Source organism: Agelaius tricolor, unplaced genomic scaffold, assembly GCF_023055355.1.
Source record: "Agelaius tricolor isolate 1412-34295 unplaced genomic scaffold, bAgeTri1.0.p SCAF_12, whole genome shotgun sequence".
Lineage (NCBI taxonomy): Eukaryota > Metazoa > Chordata > Aves > Passeriformes > Icteridae > Agelaius > Agelaius tricolor.
Genome location: NW_027269272.1, coordinates 14,300,050 through 14,317,365, shown reverse-complemented (window position 1 = coordinate 14,317,365; position 17,316 = coordinate 14,300,050). Strand labels below are relative to the sequence as shown.

Genomic DNA, 17,316 nt, shown 5'->3' with positions numbered 1-17,316 from the left:
AAAGGCCGCACGAGTCAGCCCCAGGCCGCCACGGCCTCTCTGAGCTGAGCTCATTAGTGCTTGCAATCAGCAGGGCATGAAGGGGAGATAATTACACAGCGAGCATGGCTGGGCTACGTGCGGGCTCTATAAATAGCACGGCGCGGCCCTCGCTGCCCGCCGCGCTCCCTCAGGGCCCGGGGCCGGCGGCGCGTGTGCGGAGCTGGGCCTCGGGGCTCTCTGTGCTGCCTGGGGAAAACCAATAAAGCTCAATTAAATGTTTCATTTAACTATGCTTTTCCTAGCTGAAAAAAAACGCAGTGAGTTTCCTAGTGGACTCTGATTTTGAACAAAAAAAAAAAAAAAAAGGAATTATTTCTGGGAAAATACCTAAGCAAAAGGTTTCAGCCTGGGGCAATAGTGGCCCCATGCAGGTGTTCCCCCACATAGACTGGGACTCCAGAGAGGGAGAAGTGCTCCTAACCCTACAGAGCCTCCCCTGGCTGCAGGTAGAGAGCACAATGCCTGGCCCAGCTGCAGGGATGGCTGTGGGGCAGGGAGGGCACCTGGCCCCACACAGCCCTGTCTCTCAAGGTGTCACCCTGCAGCATGCATCATGGTCCTTTTGGGCCAGCCATGACACCCACAGCCACCCCAGAGCTGCTCAGTCCCCAGTAAAAGCCATGTTTGCTCATCACCCCACCCCTCCCCAGTGCTGGTGACACAAGCAGCCTGGCCTGTATTTCCAGCATGGCCATTTCCAAACTTGATGGCAAGGTCCTGCCCTGGCATGTGAAACCCCATGTGTCACTGGTGCCACCAGTGTGCTCTGACCAGTAAACACCATAATAATCCTCTTCATCCTTCAGGGTGCAGCATCACAGTGCATCAGCTGCCCCAAACCCTGCCCCGCTGCAGCCTCCAGCAAGGCTGGCTGCCTTGCCTTGCACAGTGAGGCTGGATCACCTTGTTTTTTGGTGAAAATGTGAGTCTAACACAGCAAGGAACTGCATCTTTCCCTCACCTTTAATCACCTCTTTACTGTTCCTTCCCTGGGAATGAGAAAATACTTGAAGACAAGGTTTTGTGCTATTTGGAAATGAATTGATTCAGCACATCAGAGAGGGCAGGGCTCAGGATGCAGACCATACCACAGCCTGTTGTCTCTGCACATCATTAAGTTCATTCATGGGCATGGGGGAAGGATCCCAGGACACTCCTGCCACATATTTGGTGTATTTGGTGTGTTCTGTTATCAGGCTAACGAACAAGCAGCTCCCCACGCCTCTCTTGCACGTGCACATCACACAGATGCACACACAGGGTGTGAAACAAGCTGGGCTGGGCTGGAGGTGGTTAATGTTAATGAGCCATGGGCTGGAGATGGTTAGTGAGCCATGCACGTCCCTGACACAGACCTGTGCAGCCAGCCAGGCTCACTGAGGCAGCATTTATTCAAGGAACAGTGTGCTCAGCCTGAAGCTCACTCATTCATAGCACAGGCAGCTCCCAGCACCCTCCAAATCAACCCTGGCAATGGTGGTGATGATCTTTAAATATCCAGCTTGTTTATTTGCATTACTCACATGGGATAGATGTGGGATAAGCTATGTGGGGCACCACACTCAACTGCCCAGCAGATACACATCAACTACTTTTTAAACATGATAAGTGCAGGAAACCTCCTGTTGCACAGGACTTCAGTTGTGCCACAGAAAAACAGCCGAGCGTGTCTGATATCTGCAGCTTTATTCTTGTATAAAAGGTTAAAGGCAAAGCTAGAAAAATGAACCTATTGCTACACATTCACTAGGACAACATAGGGCAGTAAAGCTTTTATTGCTCAGAAGAACCAACAGAAGGCTTTAAAGCTTATCTAGCATTCAATTTTTTTTTTTTTTTTGTAAATAACCCAATTTAAAGCAGCTTCTCAGTCTTTAAAGCCCTCTCACTTTTCTGGAATGCTTCAAAAGGAAGATGACCTGAGGACAGTGTCTGCTCTCCAGAGGTACCAGACAAACTCTCTGCATGAGGTGCAGAAATGGGCTACCAAGGAATGACAAATGAAACCAAACTGCCCACTCCTGCTGACCATCAGACAAGACAAAGCTGCACAGCACCCAGGGAGCTGGGCCCTGCCTAGTGCAAAAGCAGCAGTCTCTGATGGGCCCATGGCTGTTCCCATGCCCCAGCAGCTGAGGCACAGGTGGGCACCAGATAGGCACCATGGACTTGGCCAAGCAGAGCCAGGGCTGAGCCCTGGGTACAGTGGCTGTGGAAGCCTGTTCCAACAACTGAACTGCCCTTCCTCTTGGAGGGTGAGGCTACAGGCAGTGGGATATTGAATGCTCTTGGGATCCCTAGATTCCCCTGGATTATGCTGGATCAGAGCTGGTCACCCTTCCTGAGGGACTGTTAGTGCAGCCACTATGGCCCTGCTGCAGTCAGAGCTGCCCCTGGGGGCAGTGGGTGCCTCAGTCTTCAGGGATGGGGGTGTTGCAGTTGCCATGGTAAATTCTGACCTCCCCCTCACACTGGAAGTACTGGTCAAACACATCGCTGTATCCATGGTCCCTCCACCACGTGCAAAGCTGCCGGTTCCACGTGCAGTCAAGCACATGGAAAAGCTCTGGATGCTCCATCCCCACCATAGTGAAGAAATCCTGGTCCCCAAGGTGGCCCTTGAAGTGGTACTTCTCCGTCAGCTTCTGCACCATGGTGGGCTCCAGCAGCTGGTTGTAGAGCTTGGATTGCCTCATGGCTTCCAGGTTCAGGAGCAGGACACCACTGTTGAAGCCTGGCAGCCCATCAGGAGGGGGCTCCCCCACTTTGGTTTGGGGGTTCTCACGGCGATACTGCCAGAAGGTGTGCCTGGAAAGAGAGGAAGAACAGGCACAGGGATGTCAGGGAGGGCAGCCTGAAGAGCAGCCAGCTCAAGTCTGGGCAGGTCTGGATCACAGCAAGGATCTACCACCCACCCAAGGGATCTCACCATGCTTGTCTTCTTCTGGAGACACCCAGCCTCTCAGAACAGCCAGTGCTTCACAGGCCTCCTTTCTTTCCATCCCCCTGCACAGGATATTGCTCAGACTTCAAACCACGCTGCTTTACCATCTCCCAAAGCCTCTTTTGTTTGTACCAGCATCATTCTAGTGAGTCAAGTGGACACAGGATCGCGTGACTGCTCACAGGGCTGTGCAGAGAGACAAAACCACATCCCCAGAGCCTTGGGTGAACCACCACAAGTGTCCTAATTTCAATTACCTAAGCAAGCAGCCCAGAAATTTCTTTGGCTCCTTCCTCAGTCCTGTGTCAGAGAATATACCTCACCATACATACACTGGCTACTTGCAGGAATTGAATTAATCCCATGCTATTCCCCAAGTAGCTGGATCTGCCCTCCAAAATTGCTCCCATTCAGTCTGAAAGTCTTCTTCCCTCAAACAGCATCCTCTGCTGCAAAGCTGAGCACCTGACAGCAGTCTGAGCCTGTTGTGTCAGAGGAGGGAAGGAGAGACCCATGACCTCCACCACTGTCTCACAGCCCAGGGCTGCCAGCACTGCCCTCTCCTTCCAGCCCCCACACTTAATGTGAAGTTACAGAAGGGGTTTTTTACACCTTGCTGTGAAGATAGTCTAGGAGAAACACTGTTAGAAAGAATAAGGCAAGCCTGCCACTGGTTCCTTTTCAAACCTGTCAGACACCACCCAAGTCTCCATGCAGCTCAAGGCAACAAGAACTTGGTAGATTTAACGCCCAAATGTTTAAAGTGGTCCCATGCTTGGAAGCTGAAGCTGGACTCCCCCAGATGTAAGAAGATGCAGGGACATTTGCCCCTGGGACAGCTCCAGAGGCAATGCTCTCCACTGCAAACATTTAAATTTACATTTTTCTTCTAAGAAGCCATGTTGAGCTCCCACAGGCTCTTGCTACAGCTTGTACAGGGATCAGACTATCAAATCCATCCTTCTGGCCTGTGCTCTGGGTCCCAGCACAGTGAGACTGGCCAAGGTGACAGCCAGGATTACACAGCCACCAGCAGAATTATTCCAGCAGAAACGGGATCTATTTTTTTTTCTGTTTTTTTTTTTTTTTTTTTTTTTTTTTTTTTTTTTTTCTTCCCAGCAGAAATGTGGATCTGTTAATGATGCCAACTGTGAATATCTTTTTTATTTCCTGATCTGGAGAACCACAAGCATCATGCAGCATCACTTCCTTAAAACTTTCCATTAAGGCATGGATATTTCCCATTTCATTAAGGGTCTTTACACCACTCCCTTCCACCTGATTCAGAACGGAAAGGGTTTTTCCCAGTGCCAGTTTTCCATGGAAGGAGGGCTCAGACTTGAAGCAGTCGTATCCAAGCTTCCTAGGGAAGGGGAGTGGAGGACAGGCTGCCTTGTCAGAGCTCATGGGCAGCAGTGCTCATTGGATCTAAAGGGTGGGGAAAGGATAAAGGGCTCTGCCTCTGCAAAGAGCAGTTGTGTCTTGAGGACAGGCAAAGACAACTCATGGATGGGTTGCTCCTTAGAAAAGGGAGGCAAAACATTCTCCATGCAGCATTAGAGGGAAGCTCAACCTGCAAAGACAAGCCCCAGCCATGTACCAATCAGCCTTCTGAAGTGCTCAGATCCAGGGAGTGGCTCAAGCCCACCTCTGCATCCTCTGCTCTCTGCTTCTCCCTGGCAGTGCCAAGAAAGCCATCCCCCTGCCCAGAACGTTATGCTGGAAGCTGACAGGAGGGAGAGGGTAAGCAGTGCCACAGAGGGGAGCATATTTCCAGCTCCACAGCAGTGAAGCTGTGATTCCTTTCACATTCTTACCTCCAAATACATGCTGCCCAAGCTAAGGGACAAGATTACAGCCACTGCAAGCAGCCAGGATAAAAAAATTGCAAGCACCCAGGCCCTTGGCATTGCCAGGCCATGGTGGGGCTAAAGCAAATTTGTACAACATGACTCAGTTTTTCAGTAGTGCTGTTCCCCAGATGACTTGTGGATGGCTGATAACATGCCCTTTTCTACAGGAAGAGGAGACAGCCTGACAAGCAGCAATTGTTCAGCCCTTCCTCCCAGCACTGGCTTTGACAGGGCTGTCCTCCCTCAGCCGTGTGTGGGGTGTGGGGCTGGCAGGGAGGGCAGGGCCATCCTCAGGGAGTGATGCTGAGGTGAGATCCAGGATGTGATGAGCTGCAGGTGGCTCTGCAGTGCCCATGGTTTGGGATCCTGCTCACGGCTGAGCACAACAGCCTTGCCCCTGTTGAGCTCAGGCCAACCAAGGGAAAGGTGTCCTGGCAGGGCCACTGGCAGCAGCTGTTTAGACAGGATTTTTCTTGGCTTTTCTCTTTCAAGCAGGTTTTGGTCTCTGTCCTGCCAGGACAGAGAAGAGCATGGCTGAAAGGCACCTCCACCCAGTTAGAAGTGGAAGGAGTGATGATTATGAGAGCATTGTTCTCTTCAGAGGAGATGGGGCTGGAAAAGCACAACAACCAGCCAAACAGCTGACACAGCCTGTACCCACTCCACTCTGTCCTGCCTCACATCGCCCCTTGGCACTCACCTCAAATTTTGGCAAAACATAAGGGGAAAACTCCAGGGGCTGGATGAGCTTGCTGCCAGGATGTGCCCTTGAGATAATCATCAAGGAACTGAACCCCAGCTAGATGCAATGGAAATGTCTCCCTGACCCAGGCCCCTGGAGTGGCCGGGATCTCCCTGGGAACAAGCAGCTCAGGCAGGGCAGTGTGCCCTCCTCTCCATGCCCCCAGCAGCAAAAGCCTGGGCAGGAAGGCAGCAGCACCAGGATGCATTGGAGCAGGAAGCTGTTAGCTAGGAGAAAGGGAGGAGAAAGGAAGAGGAGGCATTTGGGGCTTTTGTTTACTGCTCTAACCCATCTAGATGGGAGGGGACAGAGGTGACCTGTGGCCCCAGACCCCGTGCCATGGCGCAGGGGAGCCATGCGGGGCCTGCCGCGAGCGCCTGCCTGCAGCCCCAACAGGCTTTGCTTTGAGGAGCTGTTTATAAACAGAGCCGGCGTGTGCTAGGAAACATCTGGAGAAGAGCATTTCCAAGCATTCAAACGCCAGGCCCAGGCAGCCCAGATAAAAAACGCTGCTTCCAGCAGGACTTCCCTTGCTGGCCCAGCACAGGGCGCTGCGGCCGCGCCTCCCCTGCCTCGCAGCCCGGCGGTCACGAGCCCCAGCTCACAAAGCTGCCATCACACCCTTCCAAACACCTTGCTGGGGACAGCTGCCAGGCCAGGAGGGACCACTCCAACACCAGCTGTACTCTGTAGGGCCTTCTCTACAGCAAGAGGCAAACAAGTGGGGAAAGACTGTTCAAATCTGTGAACTTCCACTCATTTACTTCAGCTCTGGGTTATGGGACAACTTCATGGGATAAGCTGAAAACCTCTGGTAAAGCAGCTGGGTGCCTGAGCTGGCAGGAAAGGCAAGATGCAGGCGTTACTGCCAGTTGGGAGACCAGCAGCAAGCTCAAAGCACTTACCCCACAAGCAGCAGACTGGGCTTGTGTGCCTATACTTATCTGATGTTCAAGAGGCTACAACCCTGCCACACCAGCTGTGCAGCTGCCACTGGGCTGGCTGCTGAGGATGTGCACCTTCCCCGTGAATCCACATCTCCAGGAATGCCTCCCCCACAGGCATCTGGGGAATCAAGGAACCAAGTCAAAACAACATGAAGTGAAACGAGATGTCAGGCCAGACCCAGGGTGCCTGTGGTTAGAGGATGCTCCTGGAAGGTTGCAGGGTGCAGCCAGTGTGCACTGCATGAGCCTATGCAGCTGCATGGCCTCTCCCTCACCAAAGGGGAAACAAACCAACAGTCATGGAATAAAGCCATAAAAATAGGGAATCTGCAAGAGTCTGGACACAATAAGCTTCCCAGAAACAGTCAGCTCCTTGTGGAGCTCACTGATTGCTCCTACCTCTCACCAAGTGCTGCCAGAGTTTGGGCTGTCTGGGACAGCAGGATGGGCAGCAGCAGCAGGCCAGTACCTTGAGGATGCCTTTTGTGAGCAAGCCTCTCTCACAGGGGTCAGGGGACCTTGAGCCTGGCATGAGGCTCCTGGAGCACAAGAGAAGCACATGCTGCCAGCCTCTCTGAGCCACTCCAACAGCAGCCCTGCCAGCCCAAACGCCAACTAAAACAAGCGCACGCTCTCGTACCTCCAAATATGCTGTTCAGTTCCTGAGCCAGAACACGGATGGCTGCCGGCGTTATCCCCAGCTGCAGGCACTTACCCAGCTGGCAAACACTACTGCTCCTGTGCAATGAGCAGTGAGGCACAAGTGCACCTTGCTCCCTGCTCCGTGTGCTGCCAGGACTCCCCCAGGGTGGCAGGAGGACACAGCACCTGGCTGTGGTCCCACCAAGCAATCCCTGGCTGAGCTGCCCACCTGGTGGTGCCTGGGACCTGTGGGCCCCCACAGGGCTGCTCAAAGAGGCAGATGGGAAGGGAGCCCCAGTGTGAAGTATGCAGTGTCCTGATGGGGACAGGGGATGTGCTTGAAATGGGAGAGAATACAGGGGAGACCCTGATAGCAGCTTCTGTCCTGCCTGGAGGGGAGGGTGTGGGCAGTGGCGAGGGGAGAGTGATGGGAATGATGGCATGGTCCATTCAGGGGGTGATGGTGGCTTTTCCCCTTCATCCTTAGCACAAAGTAAGAGCACAGCCAAGAAACTTCCCTGCACCCTTCTCCTCGTGGCTAATCCTCGCTGGGGCAGGCAGCTGTCAGATCCTTACCATCATTGTGTTCAACTGAGATTAACCTGCAGGCAAAGGCCAGCTCCCCTTCCTCCCTCCTCCAGAAGACATTGCAGCAATGAAGCAATGCAGGTGGGCCCTTCCAAGTTTCTGCCACACAAAGCGAGGCAACCACCCAGGGCAGCATCCAACCCAGCTCCCTCCTCTTGCCCTGGCAGCCGGACCTCGGCCTGGTGAGCTCAGCGGCTTCACAACAAAGCAGCCCTTGTTGCTAATTGCTTATTTTCCATGTGCAATTGCTAAACCCCTTAAAGAGCCAGGGCAGCAGGTTCAGTACCAGCCCATGCCACAGCACCTGAGCTGAGGCTGAATTGTGCAATCCAGGAAATCCCAGCTCCACGCTTCTTAGGGGCACCATGTACCCAGTGATGTGCAGTGGCATCGCCAACACAGCAATATCCCTTGTCCTGCAGGGAAAAATGTCAAACTGGGGCAAAACAATGCCAATTTCCACCCTGGGACAAAGGGCAGGATGTGCTGGTGTGCACGCCAGGACCACCTTACCCATCTCTGATGGGTTCAGGGTAAAGGTCCAGCTCAGGCAAGACCTCCAGCCACCCCATGGAAAATACTGATGAAGCAACAGACTGAGCTCTTCAATGAGAACATCAGTAATCCCTTAATAAAAGTCTCACGCAATGCACAAATTATGTCTGTACAGTGCTGGTCTCTACCACAGCCCAGCCAACATGCCAAACTTTTAAAAGGCCTGTATTTAGAGCAGCAAATTGATTCTCACTGATGACATTTCTGCGTGGACTTAGTCCAAAAGTGGGAACTCTTAAATAGATGACAAATGACAACTTGTGAACACAGCTTGTGAACAAAACCTTTCTTTGGGACAGATTTTCAAGGGTGGCCCTCCTCACCATCAAACATTTGTACACCCCATGCCAGTGCTAAAATCATCCTCCAAATACAGGTGGGACCACAAATCCCTGTCTGGGTCACAGCAGTTTCCTTCCATCTATAGAGCAAACAGCACTGGTGGCAGCGCAGAGCAATGACCTGTGTGTGTGAGACCATCCTCTATCAGCACCAGTACAGGAAGCGGGGCAACCCATCCACAGGGACACCGTAGAACACTGTGGCCCTAATTACTGCTAAAACAGCAGATTTCTATTAACAACTGTGAATAAATTCTGCTCTGGCAGTGTTCTCATGCATGCCTTGGAAGCACAGGCTGCCTGCTCTGGGACACCCTTGCCTGTCAATGGAACTCTCAGGAACAGGGGAGATGCTCTCCCTTCACAGAAGCTCACCTGCTGCTTAATATTATTACTATTTGTGCTATCAATGCACAGTTGTGGTTGTCAGATCTCATGCAATTTATTCATTGTTTTTAAATGACATTTCAAGTTTGCATTGTAGTGGGAATAAATTGCACAGGTCCCATATATTAATGATATTCACAGCTGTAAACAACACAACCCTTTACCTTCTTGGATAATTTTTTAAATCAGAGGTAAAGCTGAATTCCTCGAATTAATTCTGCTTCCAGTTCCTTGCAGGTTCTGTTTGTTCTGTAATTTTGGCTGCTTCTTGTCAGCCACTGCCAAACCAATTCCTAGAACCGTTTTCCCCATGCATCGAACAGCAGCACTTGCTACAAATCAAGTCAAAGTCTTGAAATGGTTTAAAATCCAAAGTGCACAGGGTTTGGGGCTTGCAGGACTGTGGGCAGGCAGCATTGACATCACAATGGCACAAATGGCAGGCACAAACTCTCCTGCCTTTACTCCTGAGGGGCCTGGGGAACAGAACCTTTTGTGGAAGCCAGCTCCCTGCTTCCTCAGGGCAAAAGCCCTTGGAAAAGAGTGAAGTCTCCAAGTCAGGGCCACCTGCCTGCATGAAAAGTCCACAAAACCAGGAAAACTCCGACAGGAGAACCTGCCTGCTGGAGATGGTTATCTCCAGTTCTGGAAAGCTCCATTGCAGGAAGCAGCCCACCTGCAGTGTTACATCTTACAACCACGACTGCTGCCTCAGCCAGGCAAAATCCAGCTGCTCCTTGCTTGCAGCTGTCAGCCGTACTTTGGGGTTTTTTTTAGATCCCAAGAGAAGGTACAGAATGTACTGTCTCAGCCCAGACTCTCTGACAGCCTGGCCTGGTTATGGATTTAGCATTAGCCTGCTCCCAGTCCAGGATAACTCCTTTCCTCTTCCAAACATCTGACAAAGTGACTTAGCGCCGGTGCTGCTGAGCTCCCACAAACACCCAGCACTGCAAGCGCCGCGGCCCCGCGGCGGGAGCTGCACAGCCCTGCTTCCACCCGCTAATGGGCTTCTCTGGCTTATTTCAGCAGCTCTCAAACAAACAAAACACATGTCACTGAACACACAGCACACTCACAGCAGCTCCCACATGATCACAAGCAGAAACAAAGCCTTTCCTTTCTACAAAATAATGTCCTGTTTGAGTTGTTCCCAGGTTTTAGGCAGAGGCAAAGGCGAATGGCCTTGCAGCCACACAGGGACCCAAGTGTCGGCCCTTTGTAGTCTGTAGCTGCCCCTTTGATGTAGATATCCTTTCCTACTGGACAAAATTATCATTTCCAACACTGTGGATTCCCAAGATGCCTCAAGCTTTAATTAGCTTCTTGACACAGGGCACAGTAGTAAAGATCTCACCAAATAGCAGAAGTGGAAGCAGCAGCCACCCTTCCAGCCCCAGCTGTGTGCATTCCTGGACCTGTGAAGCTCTGGGACTTCTCCTGAGGCCCACCTTCACAGCAGGTATCTTCCTTCTACCTGGAAGGGGTAAAAGCACCCATCTGAGGACCTGTGGGTTAAGTCCTCCCTGTTGCCAGCAGACCATTCCTTCCCAAGGAGACCTCCAAAGGGAGCATGATGGGGGCAGTTCTGAGGGCCCCAGGTGGTGCTGGCACACTGTGGCACCCAGAGCCCACTTCCATTGGCAGTGCCAGCAGCAGCAGTGCTTAGGCAGAGAAGAGGCTGGGATGGGAATGGGAGCAGGGAGCACGGCGTGGCACAGGGGTCAGGCTGAGGCTGCTGAGGGCAGCTGTGCAATCAGTACCACTGCTCTGCTTCCTCTCACGTGCCACCAGTGTGACCGGACCGGTCTAGAACCAGGAAACACAGGAAGAATGGGGTTTAAGCTCTGCCTTCAGTAATCTGAGAGCTTTCAGGACATTTTGGGGAGTGCCACAGTATTTCCTCACCCTGTTCCTCTCAATCACAGGGCCGTTTTGAAATGAGGAATCCTATCCCTTTGGCACCTGGCAGCACTGAGTTCATGTGTCTGGGAACAGGTGCTAAGCCAAGCCAGGCTGGCAGGGAGGAACAGGTAGGTCTGGGCTGCACTGGTATGAGGAAGCCATTGTCATGCTCCAATGGAGACCCTGCTATGCCCCAGGTGCAGCCCCAGTGCTCACACCTGGTCAGCAGGCTAAGGGGCAGCAGGCCATGCTTCCATCACCAGCCATGGCACAGCTGCACTGCTGGGAGCACGGCTGAGCTGCTCTGCAGGGTCGGGCATGTACCCACACACCCCCAAGGACAGTGCCCTGCTGCCCATCTGGTCGCTCCCATGCAGGCTGCATCTGCAAAGCTTCTCTGCAGGTTTCTTAGCAGGGCTCAAGAGCACCAGAGAGCCTGGACATCTCAATTTGACCAAGATCTGGCACGGAAGGCTCAGTGCAACATAAATATTTATACAGACCATTATCACTCACTCTATGTAGCCTGGTGAGCAGGATTGGCCAGCACAAATGAGCAGCTGAAATGCTGCAGGGGACAACAGGACTTTTAATTAAGGTTATGACTCTGAAGAAGCACCTCCTTGCATGGAAAGCCTTTTGGATGATGCAAACTTTAGATGCAGAGTCTAATCTTTACATCAAAATCACTCCTACTGAAGCCAGAGCTCCTGATCTTGGCCACGGTGTGAACCCTCTGCAGGCAGACACATGAGCAGGCATAAGCCAGCCTGGGAAGAGGCTATTCTGCAGGCCAATATTCAAACAACAGCCTGGCAGGACAAATCCAGTGCTGCCATAGAAAGCTCAAAGGGATCTAGGAGGCTACTGCACAGTACCAGTGTCCTCAACAACCTCACCACAGTAGCACCTTCTTGTGGGATGAAGTTCTGCCTGCAACCCTGTCCACAGAGGTGTTGACTGCAGCCCATGTCCCAGAATGGATCCAACAGCCACAGGAAGGACAACATGCCTGACCCATAGACAGGATGCCTCTTTTCCCTGCTGCGGCTGGAGAGACAGAAACCTGACGTGATGCCAGTGGCCTCGGACCTCAGATCACTTCCTGCGTGTGACGTGGGCTCCTGCCACCTCCCCCTCTGCATCCAGGACTCCCTGCCAGACACTGCAGAGCCATCCATGTCCAGCTTCAGCAGGAGCTACTGCTCTCCACAGGCCACTCCAGTTCAGCCTGAGTGGCCCCAAAGGACAGACCAACACCAGACTGTGCAACAGTTAAATCCCAGCACTGGCCTAGCAGGAGGGCCGGGAGATCCTGTTGCTCAGAGAAATGTGTTTGTCCAAGACAAACAGTGGCCGGGCATTGTTTCAGCATGAGTCAAGCGAGTGGAAACACTCCCGTGCCATCCTGTTTTGCTGTCTGGAGGTTTCCCCTACCTTCAGGATATGCAGAGAGGCTCCGGGATGTTTCCGATTCGCTGTTCTCTTACTCCTCCATTTCCCGGAATGTCTGTCTGTGCCCAGCACTGCTCATTGCACCAGTGCAGCAGCCTGAGCCTTCTGCAGCCCCAATCTGTGCCCACAAAGTGCAGCCCACAGCCAGGCAGCCAACGGGCAGCTGATGGAAACAGATGGTGGATTAATCTCCATCCATCTTTCCCATTGCTACACAGCAGGAAAGATGGAAGCCAGGCGCTTTCTGGCCACTGGCTTACCCTGCCACAGGGAACCGAGTCCACAGCTCCATGAGCAAGCTCAGGACAGCTCTGCTAATTCACCCTCACTGCTAGGTCCTCTGATGCTTTGGGGCAATGCTAGTGCTGCAGAGAGCTGTGTGAAATGGTGAGGAAAACGTGAGTGGCAACACAGAGACCCCACAATCACCCTGTAATCCTCCTCCCTCCCCACAACCCTTTCCCCAGCTGAGGCTTCAAGCCTGCACACATGGCAAACAACACGGCTTGAGCTGACACCTGTTGTTTCACACCTACAACATGTTTTTATCTTTCTAAAAGTATAAAAATAGTAAAGAATTTTTTTTTTTTACAAAGACATCCATGCTTTGTCAGCTCATGTTTGTGTCTGGAAACCCTTTTAGCAGTGAGGTGCGAGCCCCACAGGGTGCAGGGCTTGGCAGGAGGGCAGGCTGGAGTTTGCACAGCTCGCCCCACAACGGGTGATCTGGCGACAAGAAGGATCAAGAACTTGTTTTCACATGAAGATCAAAACAACACAAGAAGAAAAGCACAACATAGCCCAAAGTGACCCAGGATGTCAAAACTGCAACAACAGAAAGTTCAGCCCAAAAATGCAGCCTGTGAGGGCTATTATTGCTTGGCATGTTTGTCCCCACCGCAGGTGGCAGGAGGGGGAGAACACAGCTATGGCTTGGGTCAGGTATTCAGTGCTCAGCCCATGATCCCCTGCCTTGTCCCCTGCCATGCTGAAAGGCTCTCCAGTGGAGCCCCTCAAACCTTAATTCAGTCCCTTCCAGGCACACCCAGTCCCACAAACCACATCCAGGCAGCAGATCATCATCCCCACTCCCTAGTTATGCATTGAAATAATGCAAAACCCTGCAGAGACAAAAACAAAGTGATTCCACCCTGTACTAACTGCAGACAAACGAGTGCTTCATTTACCCTGTTCCAGCACCACTAACGACAGGGATCTGCCCTGCTGGGCCCACCGAGGCCACAGCCTCACAGCCTGCAGCCACTCTTGGCTGGGGCTCTTCCCTCCATCCCCTTTTAAGCTCTAACAATTGCATATGATTAACTGGGGCTGGATTTACCATTCTGGGCACCCAAATCCTGTAAGGACACCCAAAGCAGATACAGGAGCCCTCTACTCTCCAAGCATGGTGTCACCCTATGGAGACAAGACCTCAGCATCCGTGTTCCTCTAGTGCCAGCTCTTCCTGCCAAGAGTACAAATCAGGAGAGAGGCAACACTTATGCCACAGAGAGAGAGATGTCTTTTTTCCAGCTCCGAAATAGTGGTGACTTCTGTAGTTCGAGCAATCACATTCTGTCATATGGTTTAGGCTTCCAGGAAGCAATTGGTGGTGACTAACAACCATCAATCTCCTGTTGATGAACTTCTGTCTCTACCCTCTTCCCATCTGGATGCACAAGCAGCAAGAAAGGCTGGTCCAGATCTTTGCAGCTCAGCCTGTGCCCAAGAGTGCTGCTGGTCATGTCCTAAGAGCCTCAGTAGGGAAGTAGGCTTCCAGCAGGGAAGGAAAAGACATACAGACCTCTTAGGCTTTTTTATCTTTCCCCAAGAACTTTTCCATTAGGATTAGCAAATCTAGCCAAGCCATCTGAGATGCTCAAACTCAGCTCTGCTGAGATCCATTAAGGCATCCTGGGATAATTATCTGATCTACCCTGGATTAAAAGAAAACCTGAGGTCCGTCCTTAGAACAATGGCTAAACAAAACCAATTTCTCTAAGCACCTGGAAATATCCCTGTGTCCCTGAATCCCACCAGTGGTGGGATTTGCATTATTTCCCATGAGTGGGAAGGACTGGGCCACCCCTTTGTGAGTGGTTTCCAGCACAGTTGGCAGTGGCTGTGGACCAAGGGTCTGAAGAGCAAGGGACCATGAGGCCACCTTCATGCTTGCAAGCCCAGATCAGCAAGAGCTGCCCATTCAGCCTTCAGTGGAGGAAGCAGAAAATGCACTCCAGGGACCCAGAACCTCACTGTTGCCCAAACTCAATCCCTACTCTCTGCAATACTCTCAGCCAAAACTTCAGAGCGCCAACACACAAACAATTACAGCACCTCAGCAGGCATGGCTGGGCAAACATGACGTACATGATGTACTCTAGATGTACTAGAGTCCAGGCATGGATTTTGGCACTGATGATCAAGAATTTGCCTCTGAAAGTCTTGTGATGGTGTGTGAGAACAAGCAAACAAACCACAGCAACACTGTATGGTTTGCTCATATCAACTTACAAGTTTCAGATTAAGGCCCCCTGCCTGGATGGTGGATTGGTCTCCACCATTTCCATCCATCTCCATAAACCACTGCTCTCTGGGTTTTTTCCCAAAGAGCAACCTGAGTTGAAGAGAAGCCACCAGCCACCTGCTGCCCTCTCCCTGCTCCCCCCCGGGAGGGGGCTGTACCTGTACACTGGTTGCATTTCTCTGGCAATCCCAATGACTGCTCCCTCTGGGAATTTGTCAAACTCATCAAACAGCTCTCGGATGTTGGTCTTGTACTTCAGGTCCAAGTCTACCTGGATGATCCGTGTTATTTCTGAAAGCACAAAGAGGAAAAGTCAGCAATATAAGACAAAAGTGTAACCTGTGATTACCACCAGCTACTGGAGGAGCTGAACCCAGTGAGGATTTGGTGTAGTCTACTCCATGGGCAACTCACATTTAACACAATCCAGCTGCAACCTCTGCACAAAGCAAACAAACTTCAACCATCATGAAGCATTTACCACTGTGTGTTTACTTCAGAAATCATTTCTGGTGACCCCCTGCCTCTATCCACTCCCTCCTTCCTTCCAGAAGACTGGTTTTCCAAATAACTGACAAAAGCAAGAGGTAGCTTCAACCTCGCCTCTCTGTTTCTGGAAGTGCTTCTGTAGTGCCAGCCCTGCAAACTTCCATGTTTACTTTCAGCTACCAACTCCATGAATGTTTCCCACCTCCATCCCAGACAGCATCCATCCTGGCCCAACATATCAAAGCAATTCCCATCATGGACAGCATCAGTTCACCACGTGACACTTCCAGTATCACCTGCACAAACCCATTAGCTCCCAGCAGCTTGCCATGGGCTTCCCTGAGGAAGAGGCCACAGAGATGACAGCCCTCTGCCTGCACAGAACTGCTGGTGATCTGCAGCAGCCTGGAACACTATTACTGCTGGTGGTACCCTCTCGAGGCAAGGGGGGTTCTAAAGACATGGAAACATCTTCCACTTGCAGTGAGACATCAAGAGCAAGGAAAGGCTAGAGGACATCATTCTCAACGCTGAGCCTGAGGTACTTAACAGGGTCAGGCCCCTGCTTGAATTTGTCCCAGGCTCCTCTGCAGCACGAGAAAGACCGAAAGATGGAGATGCTACTTGGGAGAGTGTGCAGGAGATGTGCCTTGACAAGACTGCTTATCCCAGGTGGATGCTGCATGGATTGCAGCAGGCCAAGTGCAATGCAGCAAGTGCAGACAGTACAAGAGATCAAGCCATTAGATGGGATCATCCAGCAACAAGCAAGGCCATGGTCATCTTCTGGCCAGGCCAGCTCAGCCCTTCTCAGGGACTGCGAGTGGAGCCATCCCCAGGACATTATGTAATGCCCTCTCTACTTATATGTGTTCTAACAGCCAAGAGCAAATTGGCCAGGTTGCTTAGCACTCAGCAGTAATTGGATTGTAAGGCTGTGTCGATGTCTTTTGGTCCCACTTATCATGCACAGGTCCCCTTACAGCTCCCTGCAGGCTAGACCTGCCTATCACCACCACTTCCAGAGCAATTAGCAAACCAAGCCTTCATCCTTCCTCCTGCCCAGTACCTGCAGGAGGACAAGCCCTGCCTGCCCTCACCTTCTGCTGTGCCTATGGGCAGGGCTTCCCATCAGCCTGGTGTTGCTGGGGCAGTGCGCCCATGGTTCCTGATCTCCTCACCCTGTCGTGCTTGGGACAGGCTGCTGGCTACTCCTGCCTGCTGAGAGCAGGAGGCAATGGCTCTGTTTTCAGCCCCCAAAGCCACCAGAGACCCAGAGGCACTGAGAGCAGCCAGGCACCAGCAGTTATCCCCCAGCACAGGAGTGCAGCTTTGCATTTTCAAAAGTGTTCATTGCTTTGTGTTTGTGTTTCAAGCAGATGCTGGGCTGTACAGCAGCTCTGAATTTTTTGCAGATCTTGCACTAATCTAGGACTCTTGGCAATTGGTCATACCTACCACATTGTCCTCATTTAAGAGCAAAAAGGCCCTGTGAGGTTAAGCAAGAAACATACTGCTTACACTGAGAAGCACCCAAGCAGAAATATAAATCAAGGAGAAACAGTATCTAAACTACAACTTGGGCCATACCTCAATTTATTTTAACATCCATCATGCTCTATCTGCTAAAGGGAAAGGCCATGCTCCCTTCAGCTGTCAGTATGGCAATCCCCAGGCCTACCTAGTGTTTACCATCACCATAATCCTCTGTTTGCAGAGATTTAAACCCCAGGCACAGTAAATCACCACAGGCTAAAGCAGGTCTTGACCTGAAAGCAATTTCCCCCAGCCTTCCGAACTGCCTCAAAAATGGCCAGTGCAACTCAAGCATATGAATCAGCAGAGTAGTGGATTTCTGCAGTCAGGAACAAGACAAGTGTCCCACATGCACCCAACCTC

The 17,316-nt window shown here is 51.8% G+C and overlaps 1 protein-coding gene across 2 annotated transcripts in view; it reads right to left on the bottom strand.

Moving 5' to 3' along the window:
* Positions 1–1,525: 1,525 nt before the first annotated feature.
* XXYLT1 (xyloside xylosyltransferase 1) overlaps positions 1,526–17,316 on the bottom strand; it is a 32,743-nt gene continuing 16,952 nt past the window's right edge. For both annotated transcript variants that reach the window (XM_071437739.1, XM_071437740.1), the window contains exons 3-4: positions 15,087–15,219; positions 1,526–2,850 (exon numbers count right to left, since the gene is read on the bottom strand). In XM_071437739.1, the coding sequence (XP_071293840.1) occupies positions 2,454–2,850; positions 15,087–15,219 (530 nt within the window). In that variant the 3' untranslated portion in view covers positions 1,526–2,453. The remainder of the gene's footprint in view (positions 2,851–15,086; positions 15,220–17,316) is intronic.